The sequence below is a fragment of the Oncorhynchus nerka genome, linkage group LG22 (genome assembly GCF_034236695.1).
Source record: "Oncorhynchus nerka isolate Pitt River linkage group LG22, Oner_Uvic_2.0, whole genome shotgun sequence".
Lineage (NCBI taxonomy): Eukaryota > Metazoa > Chordata > Actinopteri > Salmoniformes > Salmonidae > Oncorhynchus > Oncorhynchus nerka.
The window spans coordinates 619068-646062 of record NC_088417.1 but is presented as its reverse complement, the minus strand read 5'-3'; the positions used below and the strand labels follow the sequence as shown (position 1 = coordinate 646062).

The following is a 26995-nucleotide window of genomic DNA, read 5'->3' as shown; positions in this document are numbered from 1 at the left end:
CGTCTGGTTGCTCCTCATTACCCACCACAGACCAGCAAATATTCTTTACATCATCAACATATGAATCACTACAAAACGTATTGTATGACCTCTGATACACTATATTAGGCCCATCCTTTGGAACTTAGATATGGCTACTATATTGTGATCACTACATCCGATTGATCTGGATATTGCTTTCAAGCTAATTTCTGCAGCATTATTAAAGTTGTGATCAATTTTGATGATTTCACTCCTATGCTGTTTGTAACCCTGGTCGGTTGACTGATAACGTGAACCAGGTTGCACTGGTTACCGTTTGAAGCTTTTTATTTTAAAATTTTATTTGAATTTTACCCCTTTTTCTCCCCAATTTCGTGGTATCCAATTGTTTAGTAGCTACTATCTTGTCTCATCGCTACAACTCCCGTAGGGGCTCGGAAGAGACGAAGGTTGAAAGTCATGCGTCCTCCGATACACAACCCAACCAAGCCGCACTGCGCCCGGCCCGCCACAGGAGTCGCTGGTGCGCAATGAGACAAGGATATCCCTACCGGCCAAGCCCTCCCTAACCTGGACGACGCTAGGCCAATTGTGCGTCGCCCCACGGACCTCCCGGTCGCGGCAGGTTACGACAGTGTCACGACTTCCGCCGAGGTTGGCTCTCCTGCCCGTTCGGGCGGTGCTCGGCGGTCGTCGTCACCGTCCTACTAGCCACTACCGATCCCTTTTCGTGTATCTGTTGGTTTTGTCTGATTGGTTGCACCTGTGTGTTGTTTAGTTAATTAGTGTCTGTATATAATGTAGGTTGTCCCACCCTTGTTTTGTGCGGGATTGTTTATGTTGTCATTCATTTCGTCTATCGGTGTTATTGTGTTTCTTATTCTCCGGTTAGTCTGTTATCCTGTGTTGGATAATTTCATCCTGTGTGTGTTTGGGTTCACCGTGTTTGTTTTGTTCAACGGAGAATAAACTTTATATCGCTATCTGCTCTCTGCGCCTGATTCCACCCACCTTGATTAGACGTGACAGACAGGGTGCTGTGTGTGACTGTAGTATGTCTCTATCTGCTCTCTGCGCCTGATTCCACCCACCTTGATTAGACGTGAAAGACAGAGCCTGGGCGCAAACCCAGAGTCTCTGGTGGCACAGCTGGCGCTGCAGTACAGCGCCCTTAACCACTGCGCCACCCGAGACGCTGAAGCTTTTTCTTGAGTGGGCAGCTTGATGAAAGCCAGTCAATATTTAGTAGTCTTTTATTAGTGTCTAGCAGAGAGTCAAACGGCTCTGTGAAATCCAGTTTCAGAGCTGCCCTTCATAATGTCATTAAAACCCACATGGACTACGATAGAATCAATGTCCATGTCCTGGTGTAGTACATTCAGGAGCAGCTTAGTAATGTCATTAAAACCCACATGGACTACGATAGAATCAATGTCCATGTCTTGGTGTAGTACATTCAGGAGCAGCTTAGTAATGTCATTAAAACCCACATGGACTACGATAGAATCAATGTCCATGTCCTGGTGTAGTACATTCAGGAGCAGCTTAGTAATGTCATTAAAACCCACATGGACTACGATAGAATCAATGTCTATGTCCTGGTGTAGTACATTCAGGAGCAGCTTAGTAATGTCATTAAAACCCACATGGACTACGATAGAATCAATGTCCATGTCCTGGTGTAGTACATTCAGGAGCAGCTTAGTAATGTCATTAAAACCCACATGGACTACGATAGAATCAATGTCCATGTCCTGGTGTAGTACATTCAGGAGCAGCTTAGTAATGTCATTAAAACCCACATGGACTACGATAGAATCAATGTCCATGTCCTGGTGTAGTACATTCAGGAGCAGCTTAGTAATGTCATTAAAACCCACATGGACTACGATAGAATCAATGTCCTGATGTAGTACATTCAGGAGCAGCTTAGTAATGTCATTAAAACCCACATGTCCTGGTGTAGTACATTCAGGAGCAGCTTAGTAATGTCATTAAAACCCACATGTCCTGGTGTAGTACATTCAGGAGCAGCTTAGGGATGTTATTTACTCCAGCTTCGGGATAGAACATTGTTTTTGCACCAGGAACAGTCACATTTCTTACCATGGAGCTGCCCAAAATCAAGGACGAGGAAATCTACCCACTCCCATGCTTCACAGGTTTCAGAGAACCCTTTAAGGACGGGAGAGAGACAGGATAACTTGAGCTGAGGGGAAATAAAGCTCTTGAATCTGAAAGTGTGGCAAGTGAAGATTGTGATAATGAAGAGAGGAACAAAACCAGCAAAAGTTGTAGTAGAAGACGAGGACCGGCCCAATAATGCATTTCTTATTGGACTGTGTTTTTTGGACAAGGAGATATATTTGGGAAACCCATTTGTAATATCGAGGACTGTGAAGAAAGCAGTGAGAAAGGTGGATTCAATCAAGGTGACTAGAAGCGGCCATGTTTTGGTTAAGCTGGAGACTCGTTGGATAAACAGTACCAGTCAAAATCCTGGACACACTAATTCGAGAGTTTTTCTTTATTTTTACTATTTTCTAAATTTTTGAATAATACTGAAGACATCAAAACTATGAAATAACACATCTGGAATCATGTAGTAACCAAAAAAGTGTTAAACAAATCAACATATATTTTATATGTTAGATTCTTCAAAGTAGCCACCCTTTGCCTTGATGACAGCTTTGCACACTCTTGACATTCTCTCAACCAGCTTCATCTGGAATGATTTTCCAACAGTCTTGTAGGAGTTCCCACATATGCTGAGCACTTGTTCGCTACTTTTCCTTAACTCTGCGGTCCAACTCATCCCAAACCATCTCAATTGGGTTGAGGTCAGGTGATTGTGGAGGCCAGGTCATCTGATGCAGCACTCAATCACTCTCCTTGGTCAAATAGCCCTTACACAGCCTGGAGGTGTGTTTTGGGTTACAAATGATATTCCCACTAAGCGCAAACCAGGTGGGATGGCATATGGCATATCGCTGCAGAATGCTGTGGTAGCCATGCTGATTAAGTGTGCCTTGAATTTGAAATAAATCACAGACAGTGTCACCAGAAAAGCAGAATCACACCTCCTCCATGCTTCACGGTGGGAACCACACATGCGGAGATCCTGTCCAATGTCCATTGCTTGTGTTCCTTGGCCCAGGCAAGTCTCTTCTTCTTATTGGTGTCCTTTAGCAGTGGTTTCTTTGCAGCAATTGGACCATGAAGGCCTGATTCTGACAGTCTCCTCTGAACAGTTGATGTTGAGATGGGTCTGTTACTTGAACTCTGTGAAGCATTTATTTGGGCTGCAATCTGAGGTGCAGTTAACTCTAATGAATTAATTCTCTGCAGCAGAGGTAACTCTGGGTCTTCCTTTCCTGTGGCGGTCCTCATGAGAGACAGTTAACTCTAATGAACTTATCCTCTGCAGCAGAGGTAACTCTGGGTCTTCCTTTCCTGTGGCGGTCCTCATGAGAGACAGTTAACTCTAATGAACTTATCCTCTGCAGCAGAGGTAACTCTGGGTCTTCCTTTCCTGTGGCGGTCCTCATGAGAGACAGTTAACTCTAATGAACTTATCCTCTGCAGCATGATGAGCATGAGGATGTCCTCATGAGAGACAGGTTCATCATAGCACTTGATGGTTTTTGGGACTGCACTTGAAGAAATGTAGAAATTTCTTAAAATGTTCCACATTGACTGATCTGGCACACCTGTTAATTTAAATGCATTGCAGGTGACTACCTCATGAAGCTGGTTGAGAGAATGCTAAGCTCCTCCCTGCTCTCCTGTGTCACTCGCTCCCTCCCCCTCCTGCTAGAGCGGCACCTCTCTCTCCCTCCTCTCACGCTTTATCAGCTCTGGATAATTAAGTAGCTTAAACAATGGCTTTCTGCTGCTTACCTCACTCGGATTGAACAATCCGACCAGGCCTATATGGAACGGGTCTACTTGTCCTCGGTTCCATTCAGAACAGATCTCTCTATATTTATTTATTTATTTAGGCATATTAGGTCCGGGTGGGAAAGCCCCAGGTCCATTTCAGAATGGGTCCAGGGCCTCTACTCTGATATCACCTACTATTGAAATTACCTTAAGCAAGTTATATGCAAAACAAAACGTTACTTAAAAAAACAATTTGTTTACAAGCTGTACTTCTAGTTTATGGTTGATGCAGCTTGTTGGTCATTAGCCAATCTGTGTTTCTCGAGGAGTTCAAAACGTGAATGCATCCCAACTGGTATTTATGACTTCACAACTGGTAATTACCACCACCCCACTTGGTTATGAACTCTGCATTAGTGTCAGGGGTTTCTTTTATGCCTGGTACATTAGGTTATGATCACCTTATCATCCCCGGCTTCCAAATGGCTCATTCATCCTGTCTCCTCTCCCCTGCAACTCTTAACCTTGACCTTAATCCAAGCTATGTCATAGATAAGCCTTGCCTACACTACAGCTTAGACTCAAAACACCTTCCAAATTACTCACAAAAAAGACCTTACAAATTACTCACTAACAAACCTTACAAATTACTCACTAACACACCTTACAAATTACTCACTAACAAACCTTACAAATTACTCACTAACAAACCTTACAAATTACTCACTAACACACCTTACAAATTACTCACTAACACACCTTACAAATTACTCACTAACACACCTTACAAATTACTCACTAACACACCTTACAAATTACTCACTAACACACCTTACAAATTACTCACTAACACACCTTACAAATTACTCACTAACACACCTTACAAATTACTCACTAACACAAATTACTCACTAACACACCTTACAAATTACTCACTAACACACCTTACAAATTACTCACTAACAAACCTTACAAATTACTCACTAACAAACCTTACAAATTACTCACTAACACACCTTACAAATTACTCACTAACACACCTTACAAATTACTCACTAACACACCTTACAAATTACTCACTAACACACCTTACAAATTACTCACTAACACACCTTACAAATTACTCACTAACACACCTTACAAATTACTCACTAACAAACCTTACAAATTACTCACTAACACACCTTACAAATTACTCACTAACAAACCTTACAAATTACTCACTAACAAACCTTACAAATTACTCACTAACAAACCTTACAAATTACTCACTAACAAACCTTACAAATTACTCACTAACAAACCTTACAAATTACTCACTAACAAACCTTACAAATTACTCACTAACAAACCTTACAAATTACTCACTAACACACCTTACAAATTACTCACTAACAAACCTTACAAATTACTCACTAACAAACCTTACAAATTACTCACTAACACACCTTACAAATGACTCACTAACACACCTTACAAATTACTCACTAACACACCTTACAAATTACTCACTAACACACCTTACAAATTACTCACTAACACACCTTACAAATTACTCACTAACAAACCTTACAAATTACTCACTAACACACCTTACAAATTACTCACTAACAAACCTTACAAATTACTCACTAACAAACCTTACAAATTACTCACTAACAAACCTTACAAATGACTCACTAACAAACCTTACAAATTACTCACTAACACACCTTACAAATTACTCACTAACACACCTTACAAATTACTCACTAACAAACCTTACAAATTACTCACTAACACACCTTACAAATTACTCACTAACAAACCTTACAAATTACTCACTAACACACCTTACAAATTACTCACTAACAAACCTTACAAATTACTCACTAACACACCTTACAAATTACTCACTAACAAACCTTACAAATTACTCACTAACACACCTTACAAATTACTCACTAACACACCTTACAAATTACTCACTAACAAACCTTACAAATTACTCACTAACAAACCTTACAAATTACTCACTAACACACCTTACAAATTACTCACTAACAAACCTTACAAATTACTCACTAACAAACATCAATATGTATGGAGAATTATCTACACATCAATATGTATGGAGAATTATCTACACATCACTATGTATGTAGAATTATCTACACATCACCATGTATGGAGAATTATCTACACATCACTATGTATGGAGAATTATCTACACATCAATATGTATGGAGAATTATCTACACATCAATATGTATGGAGAATTATCTACACATCAATATGTATGGAGAATTATCTACACATCACTATATATGGAGAATTATCTACACATCACTATATATGGAGAATTATCTACACATCACTATATATGGAGAATTATCTACACATCACTATGTATGGAGAATTATCTACACATTATGTATGGAGAATTATCTACACATCAATATGTATGGAGAATTATCTACACATCACTATGTATGGAGAATTATCTACACATCACTATGTATGGAGAATTATCTACACATCACTATGTATGGAGAATTATCTACACATCACTATGTATGGAGAATTATCTACACATCATGTATGGAGAATTATCTACACATCACTATGTATGGAGAATTATCTACACATGATGTATGGAGAATTATCTACACATCATGTATGGAGAATTATCTACACATTATGTATGGAGAATTATCTACACATCACTATGTATGGAAAATTATCTACACATCACTATGTATGGAGAATTATCTACACATCACTATGTATGGAGAATTATCTACACATTATGTATGGAGAATTATCTACACATCACCATGTATGGAGAATTATCTACACATCACTATGTATGGAGAATTATCTACACATCACCATGTATGGAGAATTATCTACACATCACTATGTATGGAGAATTATCTACACATCACTATGTATGGAGAATTATCTACACATCACTATGTATGGAGAATTATCTACACATCAATATGTATGGAGAATTATCTACACATCAATATGTATGGAGAATTATCTACACATGATGTATGGAGAATTATCTACACATCATGTATGGAGAATTATCTACACATTATGTATGGAGAATTATCTACACATCACTATGTATGGAAAATTATCTACACATCAATATGTATGGAGAATTATCTACACGTTATGTATGGAGAATTATCTACACATGATGTATGGAGAATTATCTACACGTCACTATGTATGGAGAATTATCTACACATCATGTATGGAGAATTATCTACACATCACTATGTATGGAGAATTATCTACACATCAATGTGTATGGAGAATTATCTACACATGATTTATGGAGAATTATCTACACATCATGTATGGAGAATTATCTACACATGATGTATGGAGAATTATCTACACATCACTATGTATGGAGAATTATCTACACATCACTATGTATGGAGAATTATCTACACATCAATATGTATGGAGAATTATCTACACATCAATATGTATGGAGAATTATCTACACATGATTTATGGAGAATTATCTACACATCATGTATGGAGAATTATCTACACATGATGTATGGAGAATTATCTACACATCACTATGTATTGAGAATGATCTACACATGATGTATGGAGAATGATCTACACATTATGTATGGAGAATTATCTACACATCAATATGTATGGAGAATTATCTACACATCAATATGTATGGAGAATTATCTACACATTATGTATGGAGAATTATCTACACATCACTATGTATGGAGAATTATCTACACATCACTATGTATGGAGAATTATCTACACATCACTATGTATGGAGAATTATCTACACATCAATATGTATGGAGAATTATCTACACATCACTATATATGGAGAATTATCTACACATCACCATGTATGGAGAATTATCTACACATCACTATGTATGGAGAATTATCTACACATCACTATATATGGAGAATTATCTACACATCACTATGTATGGAGAATTATCTACACATCATGTATGGAGAATTATCTACACATCACCATGTATGGAGAATTATCTACACATCACTATGTATTGAGAATGATCTACACATCACTATGTATGGAGAATTATCTACACATCACTATGTATGGAGAATTATCTACACATCACTATGTATGGAGAATTATCTACACATCATGTATGGAGAATTATCTACACATCAATATGTATGGAGAATTATCTACACATCACTATGTATGGAGAATTATCTACACATCATGTATGGAGAATTATCTACACATCATGTATGGAGAATTATCTACACATTACTATGTATGGAGAATTATCTACACATCATGTATGGAGAATTATCTACACATTACTATGTATGGAGAATTATCTACACATCATGTATGGAGAATTATCTACACATCACTGTGTATGGAGAATTATCTACACATCATGTATGGAGAATTATCTACACGTCACTGTGTATGGAGAATTATCTACACATCACTATGTATGGAGAATTATCTACACGTCACTGTGTATGGAGAATTATCTACACATCACTATGTATGGAGAATTATCTACACATCACTATGTATGGAGAATTATCTACACGTTATGTATGGAGAATTATCTACACATCACTATGTATGGAGAATTATCTACACATTATGTATGGAGAATTATCTACACATCACTATGTATGGAGAATTATCTACACATCACTATGTATGGAGAATTATCTACACATCAATATGTATGGAGAATTATCTACACATCACTATGTATGGAGAATTATCTACACATCATGTATGGAGAATTATCTACACATCACTATGTATGGAGAATTATCTACACATCATGTATGGAGAATTATCTACACGTCACTGTGTATGGAGAATTATCTACACATCACTATGTATGGAGAATTATCTACACATCACTGTGTATGGAGAATTATCTACACATCACTATGTATGGAGAATTATCTACACATCACTATGTATGGAGAATTATCTACACGTTATGTATGGAGAATTATCTACACATCACTATGTATGGAGAATTATCTACACATCATGTATGGAGAATTATCTACACATCACTATGTATGGAGAATTATCTACACATCACTATGTATGGAGAATTATCTACACATCACTATGTATGGAGAATTATCTACACATCACTATGTATGGAGAATTATCTACACATCATGTATGGAGAATTATCTACACATCATTATGTATGGAGAATTATCTACACATCATGTATGGAGAATTATCTACACATCAATATGTATGGAGAATTATCTACACATCACTATGTATGGAGAATTATCTACACATCACTATGTATGGAGAATTATCTACACATCACTATATATGGAGAATTATCTACACATCACTATGTATGGAGAATTATCTACACATCACTATATATGGAGAATTATCTACACATCACTATGTATGGAGAATTATCTACACATCACCATGTATGGAGAATTATCTACACATCACTATGTATGGAGAATTATCATGAATGTAGGGTAAACGATTCAGCCCATAACAGGGCTCATAGCCCCCCTCCTCCCAGTCCTAGAACAGCCCAGTCCTAGAACAGCCCAGTCCTAGATGTTTGTCCTCATGGTTCCTGTCCCGCCCAGTCCTAGAACAGCCCAGTCCTAAAACAGCCCAGTCCTAAAACAGCCCAGACCTAGAACAGCCCAGTCCTAGAACAGCCCAGACCTAGAACAGCCCAGTCCTAGACCAGCCCAGTCCTAGAACAGCCCAGACCTAGAATAGACCTAGAACAGCCCAGTCCTAGACCAGCCCAGTCCTAGAACAGCCCAGTCCTAGAACAGCCCAGTCCTAGAACAGCCCAGTCCTAAAACAGCCCAGTCCTAGAACAGCCCAGTCCTAGACCAGCCCAGACCTAGACCAGCCCAGTCCTAGAACAGCCCAGACCTAGAATAGACCTAGAACAGCCCAGTCCTAGACCAGCCCAGTCCTAGACCAGCCCAGTCCTAGAACAGCCCAGACCTAGATGTTTGTCCTCATGGTTTCTGTTCCGCCCAGACCTAGAACAGCCCAGTCCTAGAACAGCCCAGTCCTAGATGTTTGTCCTCGTGGTTCCCGGCTCAGAGCAACAGGCTACACATCTGCTGCAGGTCTAAAGGTCCATTTGGCAGTTGCGTTCTCCGTTCGGTACAAAGTCCCACTGACTGCTGAAGGAAGCAAAAACAAGCACAAGGGAAACATCTAAAACTGCGTTGAATTGATGAAATAGACTGTAAAGGCACTAGATGATCAATTAACCTGAACTAATTAAGTATTTTGTTGAGGCCTTGAATTGAAGTTATTCATTTTCTAAAGGTTTGTAGAGTAAGGAGTTATTTTACACACGCAGATGACCGGGTGACAACTGATAACACTCCTGTGAGTGTGTTATGACAGATTAAACATTAATTTATCTACCCACTAATGCCCTCCTACCAATGGAAAGGTGTTAAACCTCCACTTGACAAACAAATCTCCTATCGAACACTTCCAGCCTGTGTGTTGCACCAACACCTGTGACTGAAGATGAGCTCCGGGTTCGGGCAGGTACTGACAGCGGTCGGGGAATTCGGAACATTCCAGAAGCAAATGTTGGCTGCGATATGCTTCCCGAACATCTTCAACGGGTTCCACATGTTCTGTCAGGTGTTTACGGGGATGAACTTCCCTCATCACTGTAACACAGACTGGATCAGGACGCAGGGACCCAACCTGACCAACGATAGGCTGTTGAACCTCACCCTTCCACCGTTGGACGATGGCCCTGGGTTCCAGTCCTGTCAGATGTACACTCCGGTGGATCTGGACTTGCAGACTATTGAAGTGTATGGGATAAACAGTACCATCTCCTGCAGGGATGGATGGAAGTACGAGGCTCCCCAAGGGACCACCAGCCTGGTGACTGAGGTAGGGTCGTAGGATAGGGCAGTTGGGGCAGACAATGGGTCAGTAGAGATACTAAATATCTGTTGAGCCTGCAGTCTGATGCCCTAGTTTGAGTAAATCAAATGATGCCACACTACCTCTATTATTCCACTACCAGTGATCTGGTGATGCCACACTACCTCTATTATTCCACTACCAGTGATCTGGTGATGCCACACTACCTCTATTATTCCACTACCAGTGATCTGGTGATGCCACACTACCTCTGTTATTCCACTACCAGTGATCTGGTGATGCCACACTACCTCTATTATTCCACTACCAGTGATCTGGTGATGCCACACTACCTCTGTTATTCCACTACCAGTGATCTGGTGATGCCACACTACCTCTGTTATTCCACTACCAGTGATCTGGTGATGCCACACTACCTCTGTTATTCCACTACCAGTGATCTGGTGATGCCACACTACCTCTATTATTCTGTCAAACAGACAGAATAATGTTAGACTTGGCAGCTGTTTCCATAATGATTTTAGATTTGGCAGCTGTTTCCATAATGATGTTAGACCTGGCAGCTGTTTCCATAATGATGTTAGACCTGGCAGCTGTTTCCATAATGATGTTAGACCTGGCAGCTGTTTCCTTAATGTTAGACCTGGCAGCTGTTTCCTTAATGATGTTAGACCTGGCAGCTGTATCCTTAATGATGTTAGACCTGGCAGCTGTTTCCATAATGATGTTAGACTTGGCAGCTGTTTCCTTAATGATGTTAGACCTGGCAGCTGTTTCCTTAATGATGTCAGACTTGGCAGCTGTTTCCTTAATGATGTCAGACTTGGCAGCTGTTTCCTTAATGATGTCAGACCTGGCAGCTGTTTCCTTAATGATGTTAGACCTGGCAGCTGTTTCCATAATGATGTTAGACTTGGCAGCTGTTTCCATAATGATGTTAGACTTGGCAGCTGTTTCCTTAATGATGTCAGACTTGGCAGCTGTTTCCATAATGATGTTAGACCTGGCAGCTGTTTCCATAATGATGTTAGACCTGGCAGCTGTTTCCATAATGATGTTAGACTTGAAAGCTGTTTCCTTAATGATGTTAGACCTGGCAGCTGTTTCCATAATGATGTTAGACCTGGCAGCTGTTTCCTTAATGATGTTAGACCTGGCAGCTGTTTCCATAATGATGTTAGTCCTGGCAGCTGTTTCCATAATGATGTTAGACCTGGCAGCTGTTTCCTTAATGATGTTAGACCTGGCAGCTGTTTCCTTAATGATGTTAGACCTGGCAGCTGTTTCCATAATGATGTTAGACCTGGCAGCTGTTTCCATAATGATGTTAGACTTGGCAGCTGTTTCCTTAATGATGTTAGACCTGGCAGCTGTTTCCATAATGATGTTAGACCTGGCAGCTGTTTCCTTAATGATGTTAGACCTGGCAGCTGTTTCCATAATGATGTTAGACCTGGCAGCTGTTTCCATAATGATGTTAGACCTGGCAGCTGTTTCCTTAATGATGTTAGACCTGGCAGCTGTTTCCTTAATGATGTTAGACCTGGCAGCTGTTTCCATAATGATGTTAGACTTGGCAGCTGTTTCCTTAATGTTAGACTTGGCAGCTGTTTCCTTAATGTTAGACCTGGCAGCTGTTTCTTTAGTGAGGGCAGCCAGCCATCTGTTTTCGTGTCTCTCTCAGACCTAAATCATCATCATAAATCAGTGTTCCTCCCAATCAGACTGTGTGTCTTGTCTGTTAGTCAGTCAGCACGGTATAGTTGTTTAATAACAGAACGACTGGGCCAGCATGTACTGTATAGACTACATGTACTGTATAGACTACATGTACTGTATAGACTACATGTACTGTATAGACTACATGTACTGTCTAGACTACATGTACTGTATAGACTACATGTACTGTATAGACTACATGTACTGTCTAGACTACATGTACTGTATAGACTACATGTACTGTCTAGACTACATGTACTGTATAGACTACATGTACTGTCTAGACTACATGTACTGTCTAGACTACATGTACTGTCTAGGCTATATGTACTGTCTAGACTACATGTACTGTATAGGGCAGGCTGTACTGTCTAGACTACATGTACTGTCTAGACTACATGTACTGTATAGGGCAGGCTGTACTGTCTAGACTACATGTACTGTCTAGACTACATGTACTGTCTAGACTACATGTACTGTATAGACTACATGTACTGTGTAGGGCAGGCTGTACTGTCTAGACTACATGTACTGTATAGACTACATGTACTGTATTGACTACATGTACTGTATAGACTAAATGTACTGTATAGGGCAGGCTGTACTGTATAGACTACATGTACTGTGTAGAGCAGGCTGTACTGTATAGACTACATGTACTGTCTAGACTACATGTACAGTCTAGACTACATGTACTGTGTAGAGCAGGCTGTACTGTCTAGACTACATGTACTGTCTAGACTACGTGTACTGTGTAGGGCAGGATGTACTGTCTAGACTACATGTACTGTCTAGACTACATGTACTGTCTAGACTACGTGTACTGTTTAGGGCAGGCTGTACTGTCTAGACTACATGTACTGTGTAGGGCAGGCTGTACTGTCTAGACTACATGTACTGTGTAGACTACATGTACTGTCTAGACTACATGTACTGTCTAGACTACATGTACTGTGTAGAGCAGGCTGTACTGTCTAGACTACATGTACTGTCTAGACTACATGTACTGTGTAGGGCAGGCTGTACTGTCTAGACTACATGTACTGTCTAGACTACATGTACTGTCTAGACTACATGTACTGTGTAGGGCAGGCTGTACTGTCTAGACTACATGTACTGTCTAGACTACATGTACTGTCTAGACTACATGTACTGTATAGACTACATGTACTGTGTAGAGCAGGCTGTACTGTCTAGACTACATGTACTGTGTAGGGCAGGCTGTACTGTCTAGACTACATGTACTGTGTAGAGCAGGCTGTACTGTCTAGACTACATGTACTGTCTAGACTACATGTACTGTGTAGGGCAGGCTGTACTGTCTAGACTACATGTACTGTGTAGGGCAGGCTGTACTGTCTAGACTACATGTACTGTGTAGACTACATGTACTGTGTAGAGCAGGCTGTACTGTCTAGACTACATGTACTGTGTAGAGTAGGCTGTACTGTCTAGACTACATGTACTGTGTAGAGCAGGCTGTACTGTCTAGACTACATGTACTGTGTAGGGCAGGCTGCACTGTCTAGACTACATGTACTGTCTAGACTACATGTACTGTGTAGAGCAGGCTGTACTGTCTAGACTACATGTACTGTGTAGAGCAGGCTGTACTGTCTAGACTACATGTACTGTCTAGACTACATGTACTGTAGTCTCATGTACTGTCTAGACTAAATGTACTGTATAGGGCAGGCTGTACTGTATAGACTACATGTACTGTGTAGAGCAGGCTGTACTGTATAGACTACATGTACTGTCTAGACTACATGTACAGTCTAGACTACATGTACTGTGTAGAGCAGGCTGTACTGTCTAGACTACATGTACTGTCTAGACTACGTGTGTACTGTGGGGCAGGATGTACTGTCTAGACTACATGTACTGTCTAGACTACATGTACTGTCTAGACTACGTGTACTGTTTAGGGCAGGCTGTACTGTCTAGACTACATGTACTGTGTAGGGCAGGCTGTACTGTCTAGACTACATGTACTGTGTAGACTACATGTACTGTCTAGACTACATGTACTGTCTAGACTACATGTACTGTGTAGAGCAGGCTGTACTGTCTAGACTACATGTACTGTCTAGACTACATGTACTGTGTAGGGCAGGCTGTACTGTTTAGACTACATGTACTGTCTAGACTACATGTACTGTCTAGACTACATGTACTGTCTAGACTACATGTACTGTGTAGGGCAGGCTGTACTGTCTAGACTACATGTACTAGGACTACATGTACTGTCTGTCTAGACTACATGTACTGTGTAGAGCAGGCTGTACTGTCTAGACTACATGTACTGTCTAGACTACATGTACTGTGTAGGGCAGGCTGTACTGTCTAGACTACATGTACTGTGTAGGGCAGGCTGTACTGTCTAGACTACATGTACTGTGTAGACTACATGTACTGTGTAGAGCAGGCTGTACTGTCTAGACTACATGTACTGTGTAGAGCAGGCTGTACTGTCTAGACTACATGTACTGTGTAGAGCAGGCTGTACTGTCTAGACTACATGTACTGTGTAGGGCAGGCTGCACTGTCTAGACTACATGTACTGTCTAGACTACATGTACTGTGTAGAGCAGGCTGTACTGTCTAGACTACATGTACTGTGTAGAGCAGGCTGTACTGTCTAGACTACATGTACTGTCTAGACTACATGTACTGTAGTCTCATGTACTGTCTAGACTACATGTACTGTCTAGACTACATGTACTGTATAGGGCAGGCTGTACTGTCTAGACTACATGTACTGTCTAGACTACATGTACTGTATAGGGCAGGCTGTACTGTCTAGACTACATGTACTGTCTAGACTACATGTACTGTCTAGACTACATGTACTGTGTAGGGCAGGCTGTACTGTCTAGACTACATGTACTGTATAGACTACATGTACTGTATTGACTACATGTACTGTATAGACTAAATGTACTGTATAGGGCAGGCTGTACTGTATAGACTACATGTACTGTGTAGAGCAGGCTGTACTGTATAGACTACATGTACTGTCTAGACTACATGTACTGTCTAGACTACATGTACTGTGTAGAGCAGGCTGTACTGTCTAGACTACATGTACTGTGTAGGGCAGGCTGTACTGTCTAGACTACATGTACTGTCTAGACTACGTGTACTGTGTAGGGCAGGCTGTACTGTCTAGACTACATGTACTGTCTAGACTACATGTACTGTCTAGACTACGTGTACTGTTTAGGGCAGGCTGTACTGTCTAGACTACATGTACTGTGTAGGGCAGGCTGTACTGTCTAGACTACATGTACTGTGTAGACTACATGTACTGTCTAGACTACATGTACTGTCTAGACTACATGTACTGTGTAGAGCAGGCTGTACTGTCTAGACTACATGTACTGTCTAGACTACATGTACTGTGTAGGGCAGGCTGTACTGTCTAGACTACATGTACTGTCTAGACTACATGTACTGTCTAGACTACATGTACTGTCTAGACTACATGTACTGTGTAGGGCAGGCTGTACTGTCTAGACTACATGTACTGTCTAGACTACATGTACTGTCTAGACTACATGTACTGTATAGACTACATGTACTGTGTAGAGCAGGCTGTACTGTCTAGACTACATGTACTGTCTAGACTACATGTACTGTATAGGGCAGGCTGTACTGTCTAGACTACATGTACTGTCTAGACTACATGTACTGTATAGGGCAGGCTGTACTGTCTAGACTACATGTACTGTCTAGACTACATGTACTGTCTAGACTACATGTACTGTCTAGACTACATGTACTGTGTAGGGCAGGCTGTACTGTCTAGACTACATGTACTGTATAGACTACATGTACTGTATTGACTACATGTACTGTATAGACTAAATGTACTGTATAGGGCAGGCTGTACTGTATAGACTACATGTACTGTGTAGAGCAGGCTGTACTGTATAGACTACATGTACTGTCTAGACTACATGTACTGTCTAGACTACATGTACTGTGTAGAGCAGGCTGTACTGTCTAGACTACATGTACTGTGTAGGGCAGGCTGTACTGTCTAGACTACATGTACTGTCTAGACTACGTGTACTGTGTAGGGCAGGCTGTACTGTCTAGACTACATGTACTGTCTAGACTACATGTACTGTCTAGACTACATGTACTGTCTAGACTACATGTACTGTGTAGGGCAGGCTGTACTGTCTAGACTACATGTACTGTCTAGACTACATGTACTGTGTAGAGCAGGCTGTACTGTCTAGACTACATGTAATGTGTAGGGCAGGCTGTACTGTCTAGACTACATGTACTGTGTAGAGCAGGCTGTACTGTCTAGACTACATGTACTGTCTAGACTACATGTACTGTGTAGGGCAGGCTGTACTGTCTAGACTACATGTACTGTGTAGGGCAGGCTGTACTGTCTAGACTACATGTACTGTGTAGACTACATGTACTGTGTAGAGCAGGCTGTACTGTCTAGACTACATGTACTGTGTAGAGCAGGCTGTACTGTCTAGACTACATGTACTGTGTAGAGCAGGCTGTACTGTCTAGACTACATGTACTGTGTAGGGCAGGCTGCACTGTCTAGACTACATGTACTGTGTAGAGCAGGCTGTACTGTCTAGACTACATGTACTGTGTAGAGCAGGCTGTACTGTCTAGACTACATGTACTGTGTAGGGCAGGCTGTACTGTCTAGACTACATGTACTGTGTAGGGCAGGCTGTACTCTCTAGACTACATGTACTGTCTAGACTACGTGTACTGTGTAGGGCAGGCTGTACTGTCTAGACTACATGTAGTCCAGTGGAGACTCCTCAGAGGAGGATCGGGAGGACCATCCTCCTCAGTGAATTTCATAGAAATACATTTTTAAAAATTTAAAAAGTTTACCTGTTTTATATTAAACTGTATTAAATATACTCACGTCACCAAATAATTGATTAAAACACACTGTTTCACAATGAAGGTCTACAGTAGCCTCAACAGCACTCTGTAGGGTAGCACCATGGTGTAGCCGGAGGACACCTAGCTTCCATCCTCCTCTAGATATATTTACTTCAATACAAAACCTAGGAGGCTCATGGTTATTAAATCAAATCAAATCAAATTTATTTATATAGCCCTTCGTACATCAGCTGATATCTCAAAGTGCTGTACAGAAACCCAGCCTAAAACCCCAAACAGCAAACAATGCAGGTGTAAAAGCACGGTGGCTAGGAAAAACTCCCTAGAAAGGCCAAAACCTAGGAAGAAACCTAGAGAGGAACCAGGCTATGTGGGGTGGCCAGTCCTCTTCTGGCTGTGCCGGGTAGAGATTATAACAGAACATGACCAAGATGTTCAAATGTTCATAAATGACCAGTATGGTCGAATAATAATAAGGCAGAACAGTTGAAACTGGAGCAGCAGCACAGTCAGGTGGACTGGGGACAGCAAGGAGTCATCATGTCAGGTAGTCCTGGGACATGGTCCTAGGGCCCAGGCCAGTTGAAACTGGAGCAGCAGCATGGCCAGGTGGACTGGGGACAGCAAGGAGTCATCATGTCAGGTAGTCCTGGGGCATGGTCCTAGGGCTCAGGTCCTCCGAGAGAGAGAAAGAAAGAGAGAAGGAGAGAATTAGAGAACGCACACTTAGATTCACACAGGACACCGAATAGGACAGGAGAAGTACTCCAGATATAACAAACTGACCCTAGCCCCGACACATAAACTAATGCAGCATAAATACTGGAGGCTGAGACAGGAGGGGTCAGGAGACACTGTGGCCCCATCCGAGGACACCCCCGGACAGGGCCAAACAGGAAGGATATAACCCCACCCACTTTGCCAAAGCACAGCCCCCACACCACTAGAGGGATATCTTCAACCACCAACTTACCATCCTGAGACAAGGCCGAGAATAGCCCACAAAGATCTCCGCCACGGCACAACCCAAGGGGGGGGCGCCAACCCAGACAGGCCGACCACAACAGTGAATCAACCCACCCAGGTGACGCACCCCCCCCCAGGGACGGCATGAGAGAGCCCCAGTAAGCCAGTGACTCAGCCCCCGTAACAGGGTAGAGGCAGAGAATCCCAGTGGAAAGAGGGGAATCGGCCAGGCAGAGACAGCAAGGGCGGTTCGTTGCTCCAGAGCCTTTCCGTTCACCTTCCCACTCCTGGGCCAGACTACACTCAATCATATGACCCACTGAAGAGATGAGTCTTCAGTAAAGACTTAAAGGTTGAGACCGAGTTTGCGTCTCTGACATGGGTAGGCAGACCGTTCCATAAAAATGGAGCTCTATAGGAGAAAGCCCTGCCTCCAGCTGTTTGCTTAGAAATTCTAGGGACAATTAGGAGGCCTGCGTCTTGTGACCGTAGCGTACGTGTAGGTATGTACGGCAGGACCAAATCAGAGAGATAGGTAGGAGCAAGCCCATGTAATGCTTTGTAGGTTAGCAGTAAAACCTTGAAATCAGCCCTTGCTTTGACAGGAAGCCAGTGTAGAGAGGCTAGCACTGGAGTAATATGATCAAATTTTTTGGTTCTAGTCAGGATTCTAGCAGCCGTATTCAGCACTAACTGAAGTTTATTTAGTGCTTTATCCGGGTAGCCGGAAAATAGAGCATTGCAGTAGTCTAACCTAGAAGTGACAAAAGCATGGATTAATTTTTCTGCATCATTTTTGGACAGAAAGTTTCTGATTTTTGCAATGTTACGTAGATGGAAAAAAGCTGTCCTCGAAATGGTCTTGATATGTTCTTCAAAAGAGAGATCAGGGTCCAGAGTAACGCCGAGGTCCTTCACAGTTTTATTTGAGACGACTGTACTGAACCATTAAGATTAATTGTCAGATTCAACAGAAGATCTCTTTGTTTCTTGGGACCTAGAACAAGCATCTCTGTTTTGTCCGAGTTTAATAGTAGAAAGTTTGCAGCCATCCACTTCCTTATGTCTGAAACACATGCTTCTAGCGAGGGCAATTTTGGGGCTTCACCATGTTTCATTGAAATGTACAGCTGTGTGTCATCCGCATAGCAGTGAAAGTTTACATTATGTTTTCGAATAACATCCCCAAGAGGTAAAATATATAGTGAAAACAATAGTGGTCCTAAAACAGAACCTTGAGGAACACCGAAATTTACAGTTGATTTGTCAGAGGACAAACCATTCACAGAGACAAACTGATATCTTTCCGACAGATAAGATCTAAACCAGGCCAGAACATGTCCGTGTAGACCAATTTGGGTTTCCAATCTCTCCAAAAGAATGTGGTGATCGATGGTATCAAAAGCAGCACTAAGGTCTAGGAGCACGAGGACAGATGCAGAGCCTCGGTCCGTTGCCATTAAAATGTCATTTACCACCTTCACAAGTGCCGTCTCAGTGCTATGATGGGGTCTAAAACCAGACTGAAGCATTTCGTATACATTGTTTGTCTTCAGGAAGGCAGTGAGTTGCTGCGCAACAGCCTTCTCTAAAATTTTGAGAGGAATGGAAGATTCGATATAGGCCGATAGTTTTTTATATTTTCTGGGTCAAGGTTTGGCTTTTTCAAGAGAGGCTTTATTACTGCCACTTTTAGTGAGTTTGGTACACATCCAGTGGATAGAGAGCCGTTTATTATGTTCAACATAGGAGGACCAAGCACAGGAAGCAGCTCTTTCAGTAGTTTAGTTGGAATAGGGTCCAGTATGCAGCTTGAAGGTTTAGAGGCCATGATTATTTTCATCATTGTGTCAAGAGATATAGTACTAAAAGACTTGAGCGTCTCTCTTGATCCTAGGTCCTGGCAGAGTTGTGCAGACTCAGGACAACTGAGGTTTGGAGGAATACGCAGGTTTAAAGAGGAGTCCGTAATTTGCTTTCTAATAATCATAATCTTTTCCTCAAAGAAGTTCATGAATTTATCACTGCTAAAGTGAAAGTCATCCTCTCTTGGGGAATGCTGCTTTTTAGTTAGCTTTGCGACAGTATCAAAAAGGAATTTCGGATTGTTCTTATTTTCCTCAATTAAGTTAGAAAAATAGGATGATCGAGCAGCAGTAAGGGCTCTTCGGTACTGCACGGTACCGTCCTTCCAAGCTAGTCGGAAGACTTCCAGTTTGGTGTGGCGCCATTTCCGTTCCAATTTTCTGGAAGCTTGCTTCAGAGCTCGGGTATTTTCTGTGTACCAGGGAGCTAGTTTCTTATGAGACATTTTTTTAGTTTAGGGGTGCAACTGCATCTAGGGTATTGCGCAAGGTTAAATTGAGATACTCAGTTAGGTGGTTAACGGATTTTTGTCCTCTGGCGTCCTTGGGTAGGCAGAGGGAGTCTGGAAGGGCATCAAGGAATCTTTGTGTTGTCTGTGAATTTATAGCACGACTTTTGATGTTCCTTGGTTGGGGTCTGAGCAGATTATTTGTTGCAATTGCAAACGTAATAAAATGGTGGTCCGATAGTCCAGGATTATGAGGAAAAACATTAAGATCCACAACATTTATTCCATGGGACAAAACTAGGTCCAGCGTATGACTGTGACAGTGAGTGGGTCCAGAGACATGTTGGACAAAACCCACTGAGTCGATGATGGCTCCGAAAGCCTTTTGGAGTGGGTCTGTGGACTTTTCCATGTGAATATTAAAGTCACCAAAGATTAGAATATTATCTGCAATGACTACAAGGTCCGATAGGAATTCAGGGAACTCAGTGAGAAACGCTGTATATGGCCCAGGAGGCCTGTAAACAGTAGCTATAAAAAGTGATTGAGTAGGCTGCATAGATTTCATGACTAGAAGCTCAAAAGACGAAAACGTCATTTTTTTTTTTGTAAATTGAAATTTGCTATCGTAAATGTTAGCAACACCTCCGCCTTTGCGGGATGCACGGGGGATATGGTCACTAGTGTAGCCAGGAGGTGAGGCCTCATTTAACACAGTAAATTCATCAGGCTTAAGCCATGTTTCAGTCAGGCCAATCACATCAAGATTATGATCAGTGATTAGTTCATTGACTATAATTGCCTTTGAAGTAAGGGATCTAACATTAAGTAGCCCTATTTTGAGAAGTGATTACCCCCTTCCATAGACTTACACAGTAATTATGACAACTTCCGGAGGACATCCTCCAGTCTATCAGAGCTCTAGAAGCAGTAACTGACATGTTGTCCACCCAATCAAAGGATCAGAGAATGAATCTAGTACTGAAAGCATAAGCTACAGCTAGCTAGCACTGCAGTGAATAAAATGTGGTGAGTAGTTGACTCAAAGAGAGAGAAAGACAATAGTTGAATAGTTTTGAACAAATTAATTTATTTCAGAATGAAGGAGAAATAGAGAGAGAGAGTCATTTATTTTTCAGTTTCACTTACTTAGCTATCAAATGCAGCTAGCTAGTTCAAACAAACTGAAATACCCTGCTCAAACAGGGGGATGCTATGCTAGCTAGCTGGCGATGTCTTTCCAACACAACACTGGAACTCTTCCACGTCAAGGTAAGCTTTTGGTTTTACAAATGTATTGCCTCTGGGACCCGCCGGTGTAACTGCTTACTAACTGTACACTGTTTACAGATGTAGGTAACAGAACTGTGACGTTACTGCATGACTGTCTCTAGGTAGGGGGTTTACTAAAGCAAAGGGAAGCTGTTGAGAGGAAGATAGCAGATAGATATGGGCTCTAGAAAGTGAGCATATGTTGACAGAACAGATATGTCTGTTGAAGAACATTTTAAACTTTATGCTAATATGCTGACAACAGATATAGGTTGTCTCTAAGTCTGTCCAGATATGTCTCCTTCTCAAACTCGAACTGTTTGGCTTGTCTCCAGGAAAGGATGTTTTTTGTTCACAGAACAGATATGTCAAAACAGTGTTGTGCAGATATGTCAAGATATGTCTCTAAGAACAGAACAGATATGTCTCTAAGAACAGAACAGGTCTCCAAGAACAGAACAGATATGTCTCTAAGAGGAAGATAGAACAGAACATATGTCTCTAAGAACAGAAGGAATATGTCTCCAAGAACAGAACAGATGTCTCTAAGAACAGAACTGAACAGAACATGAAAGTGAGCTCTAAGAACAGAACAGATATGTTCTAAGAACAGAACAGATATGTCTCAGAACAGATATCAGGGGTGTATTCTCTAAGAACAGAACAGATTCTCTAAGAACAGAACCAGATATGTCTCTAAGAACAGATATCTGTTGAAAACAGAACATATGTCTCTAAACAGAACAGATATGTCAAAACAGAACAGATATGTCTCTAAGAACAGAACAGATATGTCTCTAAGAACAAACAGATATGTCTCTGAATTTGTCCAAGAACAAACTATTGTCTTGAACAGAACTGTTGAACAGAACAGATATGTTTAAGAACAGAACAGATATGTCTCTAAGATATCAGAACAGAACATATAGATGCAAGAACAGAACAGCAACAGTGTCTCTAAGAACAGAACAGGTGGAACAGATATTGAACAGAACAGATGTCACAGAACAGATATGTCTCTAAGAACAGAACAGATCAGAACATGTATCACTGTCTGAACAGAACAGATATGTCTCAAAACAGAACAGATTGTCTCTCAGAACCCTGAACAGAACAGATGTGAACACAGATATGTCGCTGTAAGAACAGAACAGATATGTCAGAACAGATATGTCATATATGTCTAAGAACAGAACAGATATGTAAGAACAACAGATATGTCTCTAAGAACAGAACAGATATGTCTCAAGAACAGGCTATAAGTCTCTAAGAACAGAACAGATATGTCTCTAAGAACAGAACAGATATGTCTCATCAAGAACAGAACAGATGTCTGTAGAACCTAAGAACAGAACAGATATGTCTCTAAGAACAGAACAGATATGTCTCTAAGAACAGAACAGATATGTCTCTAAGAACAGAACATTGAACAGAACAGATATGTCTCTAAGAACAGAACAGATATGTCTCTAAGAACAGAACAGATATCTCTAAGAACAGAACAGATATGTCTCAACAGAACATCTCCAGGAACAGAACAGATATGTCTCTATGTCTCAAGAACAGAACAGATATGAACAGAACAGATATGTCTCTATGTCTCAAGAACAGAACAGATATGTCTCTAAGAACAGAACAGATATGTCTAAGAACAGAACAGATAAGAACAGAACAGATATGTCTCTAAGAACAGAACAGATATGTCTCTAAGAACAGAACAGATATGTCTCCAAGAACAGAACAGATATGTCTCTAAGAACAGAACAGATATGTCAAACAGAACAGAATGTCTCTAAGAACAGAACAGATATGTCTCTAAGAACAGAACAGATATGTCTCTAAGAACAGAACAGATATGTCTCTAAGAACAGAACAGATATGTCTCTAAGAACAGAACAGATATGAACAGAACAGATATGTCTCTAAGAACAGAACAAGAACAGAACAGATATGTATGTCTCTAAGAACAGAACATATATATGTCTCTAAGAACAGAACAGATATGTCTCTAAGAACAGAACAGATATGTCTCTATGTCTCTAAGAACAGAACAGATATGTCTCTAAGAACAGAACAGATATGTCTCTAAGAACAGAACAGATATGTCTCTAAACAGAACAGAACTCTAGAACAGAACAGATATGTCTCTAAGAACAGAACAGATATGTCTCTAAGAACAGAACAGATATGTCTCTAAGAACAGAACAGATATGTCTCTAAGAACAGAACAGATATGTCTCTAAGAACAGAACAGATATGTCTCTAAGAACAGAACAGATATGTCTCTAGAACAGAACAGATATGTCTCTAAGAACAGAACAGATATGTCTCTAAGAACAGAACAGATATGTCTCTAAGAACAGAACAGATATGTATGTCTCTAAGAACAGAACAGATATGTCTCTAAGAACAGAACAGATATGTCTCTAAGAAGAACAGAACAGATATGTCTCTAAGAACAGAACAGATATGTCTCCAAACAGAACAGAACAGATATGTCTCTAAGAACAGAACAGATATGTCTCTAAGAACAGAACAGATATGTCTCTAAGAACAGAACAGATATGTCTCTAAGAACAGAACAGATATGTCTCTAAGAACAGAACAGATATGTCTCTAAGAACAGAACAGATATGTCTCCAGAACAGAACAGATATGTCTCTAAGAACAGAACAGATATGTCTCTAAGAACAGAACATATGTCTCTAAGAACAGAACAGATATGTCTCTAAGAACAGAACAGATATGTCTCTAAGAACAGAAACAGATATGTCTCTAAGAACAGAACAGATATGTCTCTAAGAACAGAACATATATGTCAAGAACAGAACAGATATGTCTCTAAGAACAGAACAGATATGTCTCTAAGAACAGAACAGATATGTCTCTAAGAACAGAACAACAGATATGTCTCCAAGAACAGAACAGATATGTCTCTAAGAACAGAACAGATATGTCTCTAAGAACAGAACAGATATGTCTCTAAGAACAGAACAGATATGTCTCTAAGAACAGAACAGATATGTCTCTAAGAACAGAACAGATGTCTCCAGGAACAGAACAGATATGTCTCTAAGAACATGTCTCTAAACAGATATGTCTCTAAGAACAGAACAGATATGTCTCTAAGAACAGAACAGATGTCTCCAGGAACAGAACAGATATGTCTCTAAGAACAGAACAGATATGTCTCTAAGAACAGAACATATATGTCTCTAAGAACAGAACAGATATGTCTCTAAGAACAGAACAGATATGTCTCTAAGAACAGAACAGATATGTCTCCAAGAACAGAACAGATATGTCTCTAAGAACAGAACATATATGTCTCTAAGAACAGAACAGATATGTCTCTAAGAACAGAACAGATATGTCTCTAAGAACAGAACAGATATGTCTCTAAGAACAGAACATATATGTCTCTAAGAACAGAACAGATATGTCTCTAAGAACAGAACAGATATGTCTCTAAGAACAGAACAGATATGTCTCTAAGAACAGAACAGATATGTCTCTAAGAACAGAACAGATATGTCTCTAAGAACAGAACAGATATGTCTCTAAGAACAGAACAGATATGTCTCTAAGAACAGAACAGATATGTCTCCAGGAACAGAACAGATATGTCTCTAAGAACAGAACAGATATGTCTCTAAGAACAGAACAGATATGTCTCTAAGAACAGAACAGAACAGAACAGATATGTCTCTAAGAACAGAACAGATATGTCTCTAAGAACAGAACAGATATGTCTCTAAGAACAGAACAGATATGTCTCTAAGAACAGAACAGATATGTCTCTAAGAACAGAACAGATATGTCTCTAAGAACAGAACAGATATGTCTCTAAGAACAGAACAGATATACAAGAACAACAAGAACAGAACAGATGTCTCTAAGAACAGAACAGATATGTCTCTAAGAACAGAACAGATATGTCTCCAGAACAGAACAGATATGTCTCTAAGAACAGAACAGATATGTCTCTAAGAACAGAACAGATATGTCTCTAAGAACAGAACAGATATGTCTCTAAGAACAGAACAGATATGTCTCTAAGAACAGAACAGATATGTCTCTAAGAACAGAACAGATATGTCTCTAAGAACAGAACAGATATGTCTCCAAGAACAGAACAGATATGTCTCTAAGAACAGAACAGATATGTCTCTAAGAACAGAACAGATATGTCTCTAAGAACAGAACAGATATGTCTCTAGAACAGAACAGATATGTCTCTAAGAACAGAACAGATATGTCTCTAAGAACAGAACAGATATGTCTCTAAGAACAGAACAGATATGTCTCTAAGAACAGAACAGATATGTCTCTAAGAACAGAACAGATATGTCTCTAAGAACAGAACAGATATGTCTCTAAGAACAGAACAGATATGTCTCTAAGAACAGAACAGATATGTCTCTAAGAACAGAACAGATATGTCTCTAAGAACAGAACAGATATGTCTCTAAGAACAGAACAGATATGTCTCTAAGAACAGAACAGATATGTCTCTAAGAACAGAACAGATATGTCTCTAAGAACAGAACAGAACTCTAAGAACAGAACAGATATGTCTCTAAGAACAGAACAGATATGTCTCTAAGAACAGAACAGATATGTCTCTAAGAACAGAACAGATATGTCTCTAGAACAGAACAGATATGTCTCTAAGAACAGAACAGATATGTCTCTAAGAACAGAACAGATATGTCTCTAAGAACAGAACAGATATGTCTCTAAGAACAGAACAGATATGTCTCTAAGAACAGAACAGATATGTCTCTAAGAACAGAACAGATATGTCTCTAAGAACAGAACAGATATGTCTCTAAGAACAGAACAGATATGTCTCTAAGAACAGAACAGATATGTCTCTAAGAACAGAACAGATATGTCTCTAAGAACAGAACAGATATGTCTCTAAGAACAGAACAGATATGTCTCTAAGAACAGAACAGATATGTCTCTAAGAACAGAACAGATATGAACAGAACAGATATGTCTCTAAGAACAGAACA

General features: G+C 40.4%; 1 protein-coding gene across 2 annotated transcripts in view; it reads left to right on the top strand.

The window, feature by feature from the left end:
* The first annotated feature begins 10310 nt into the window (after positions 1-10310).
* The window catches only part of slc22a13b (solute carrier family 22 member 13b), a 58728-nt gene continuing 42043 nt past the window's right edge, over positions 10311-26995 (top strand). Inside the window, exon 1 of one of the 2 annotated variants that reach the window (XM_065006856.1) lies at positions 10311-10807. In XM_065006856.1, the coding sequence (XP_064862928.1) occupies positions 10427-10807 (381 nt within the window). In that variant the 5' untranslated portion in view covers positions 10311-10426. The remainder of the gene's footprint in view (positions 10808-26995) is intronic. The other variant, XM_065006855.1, reaches the window with a different exon arrangement.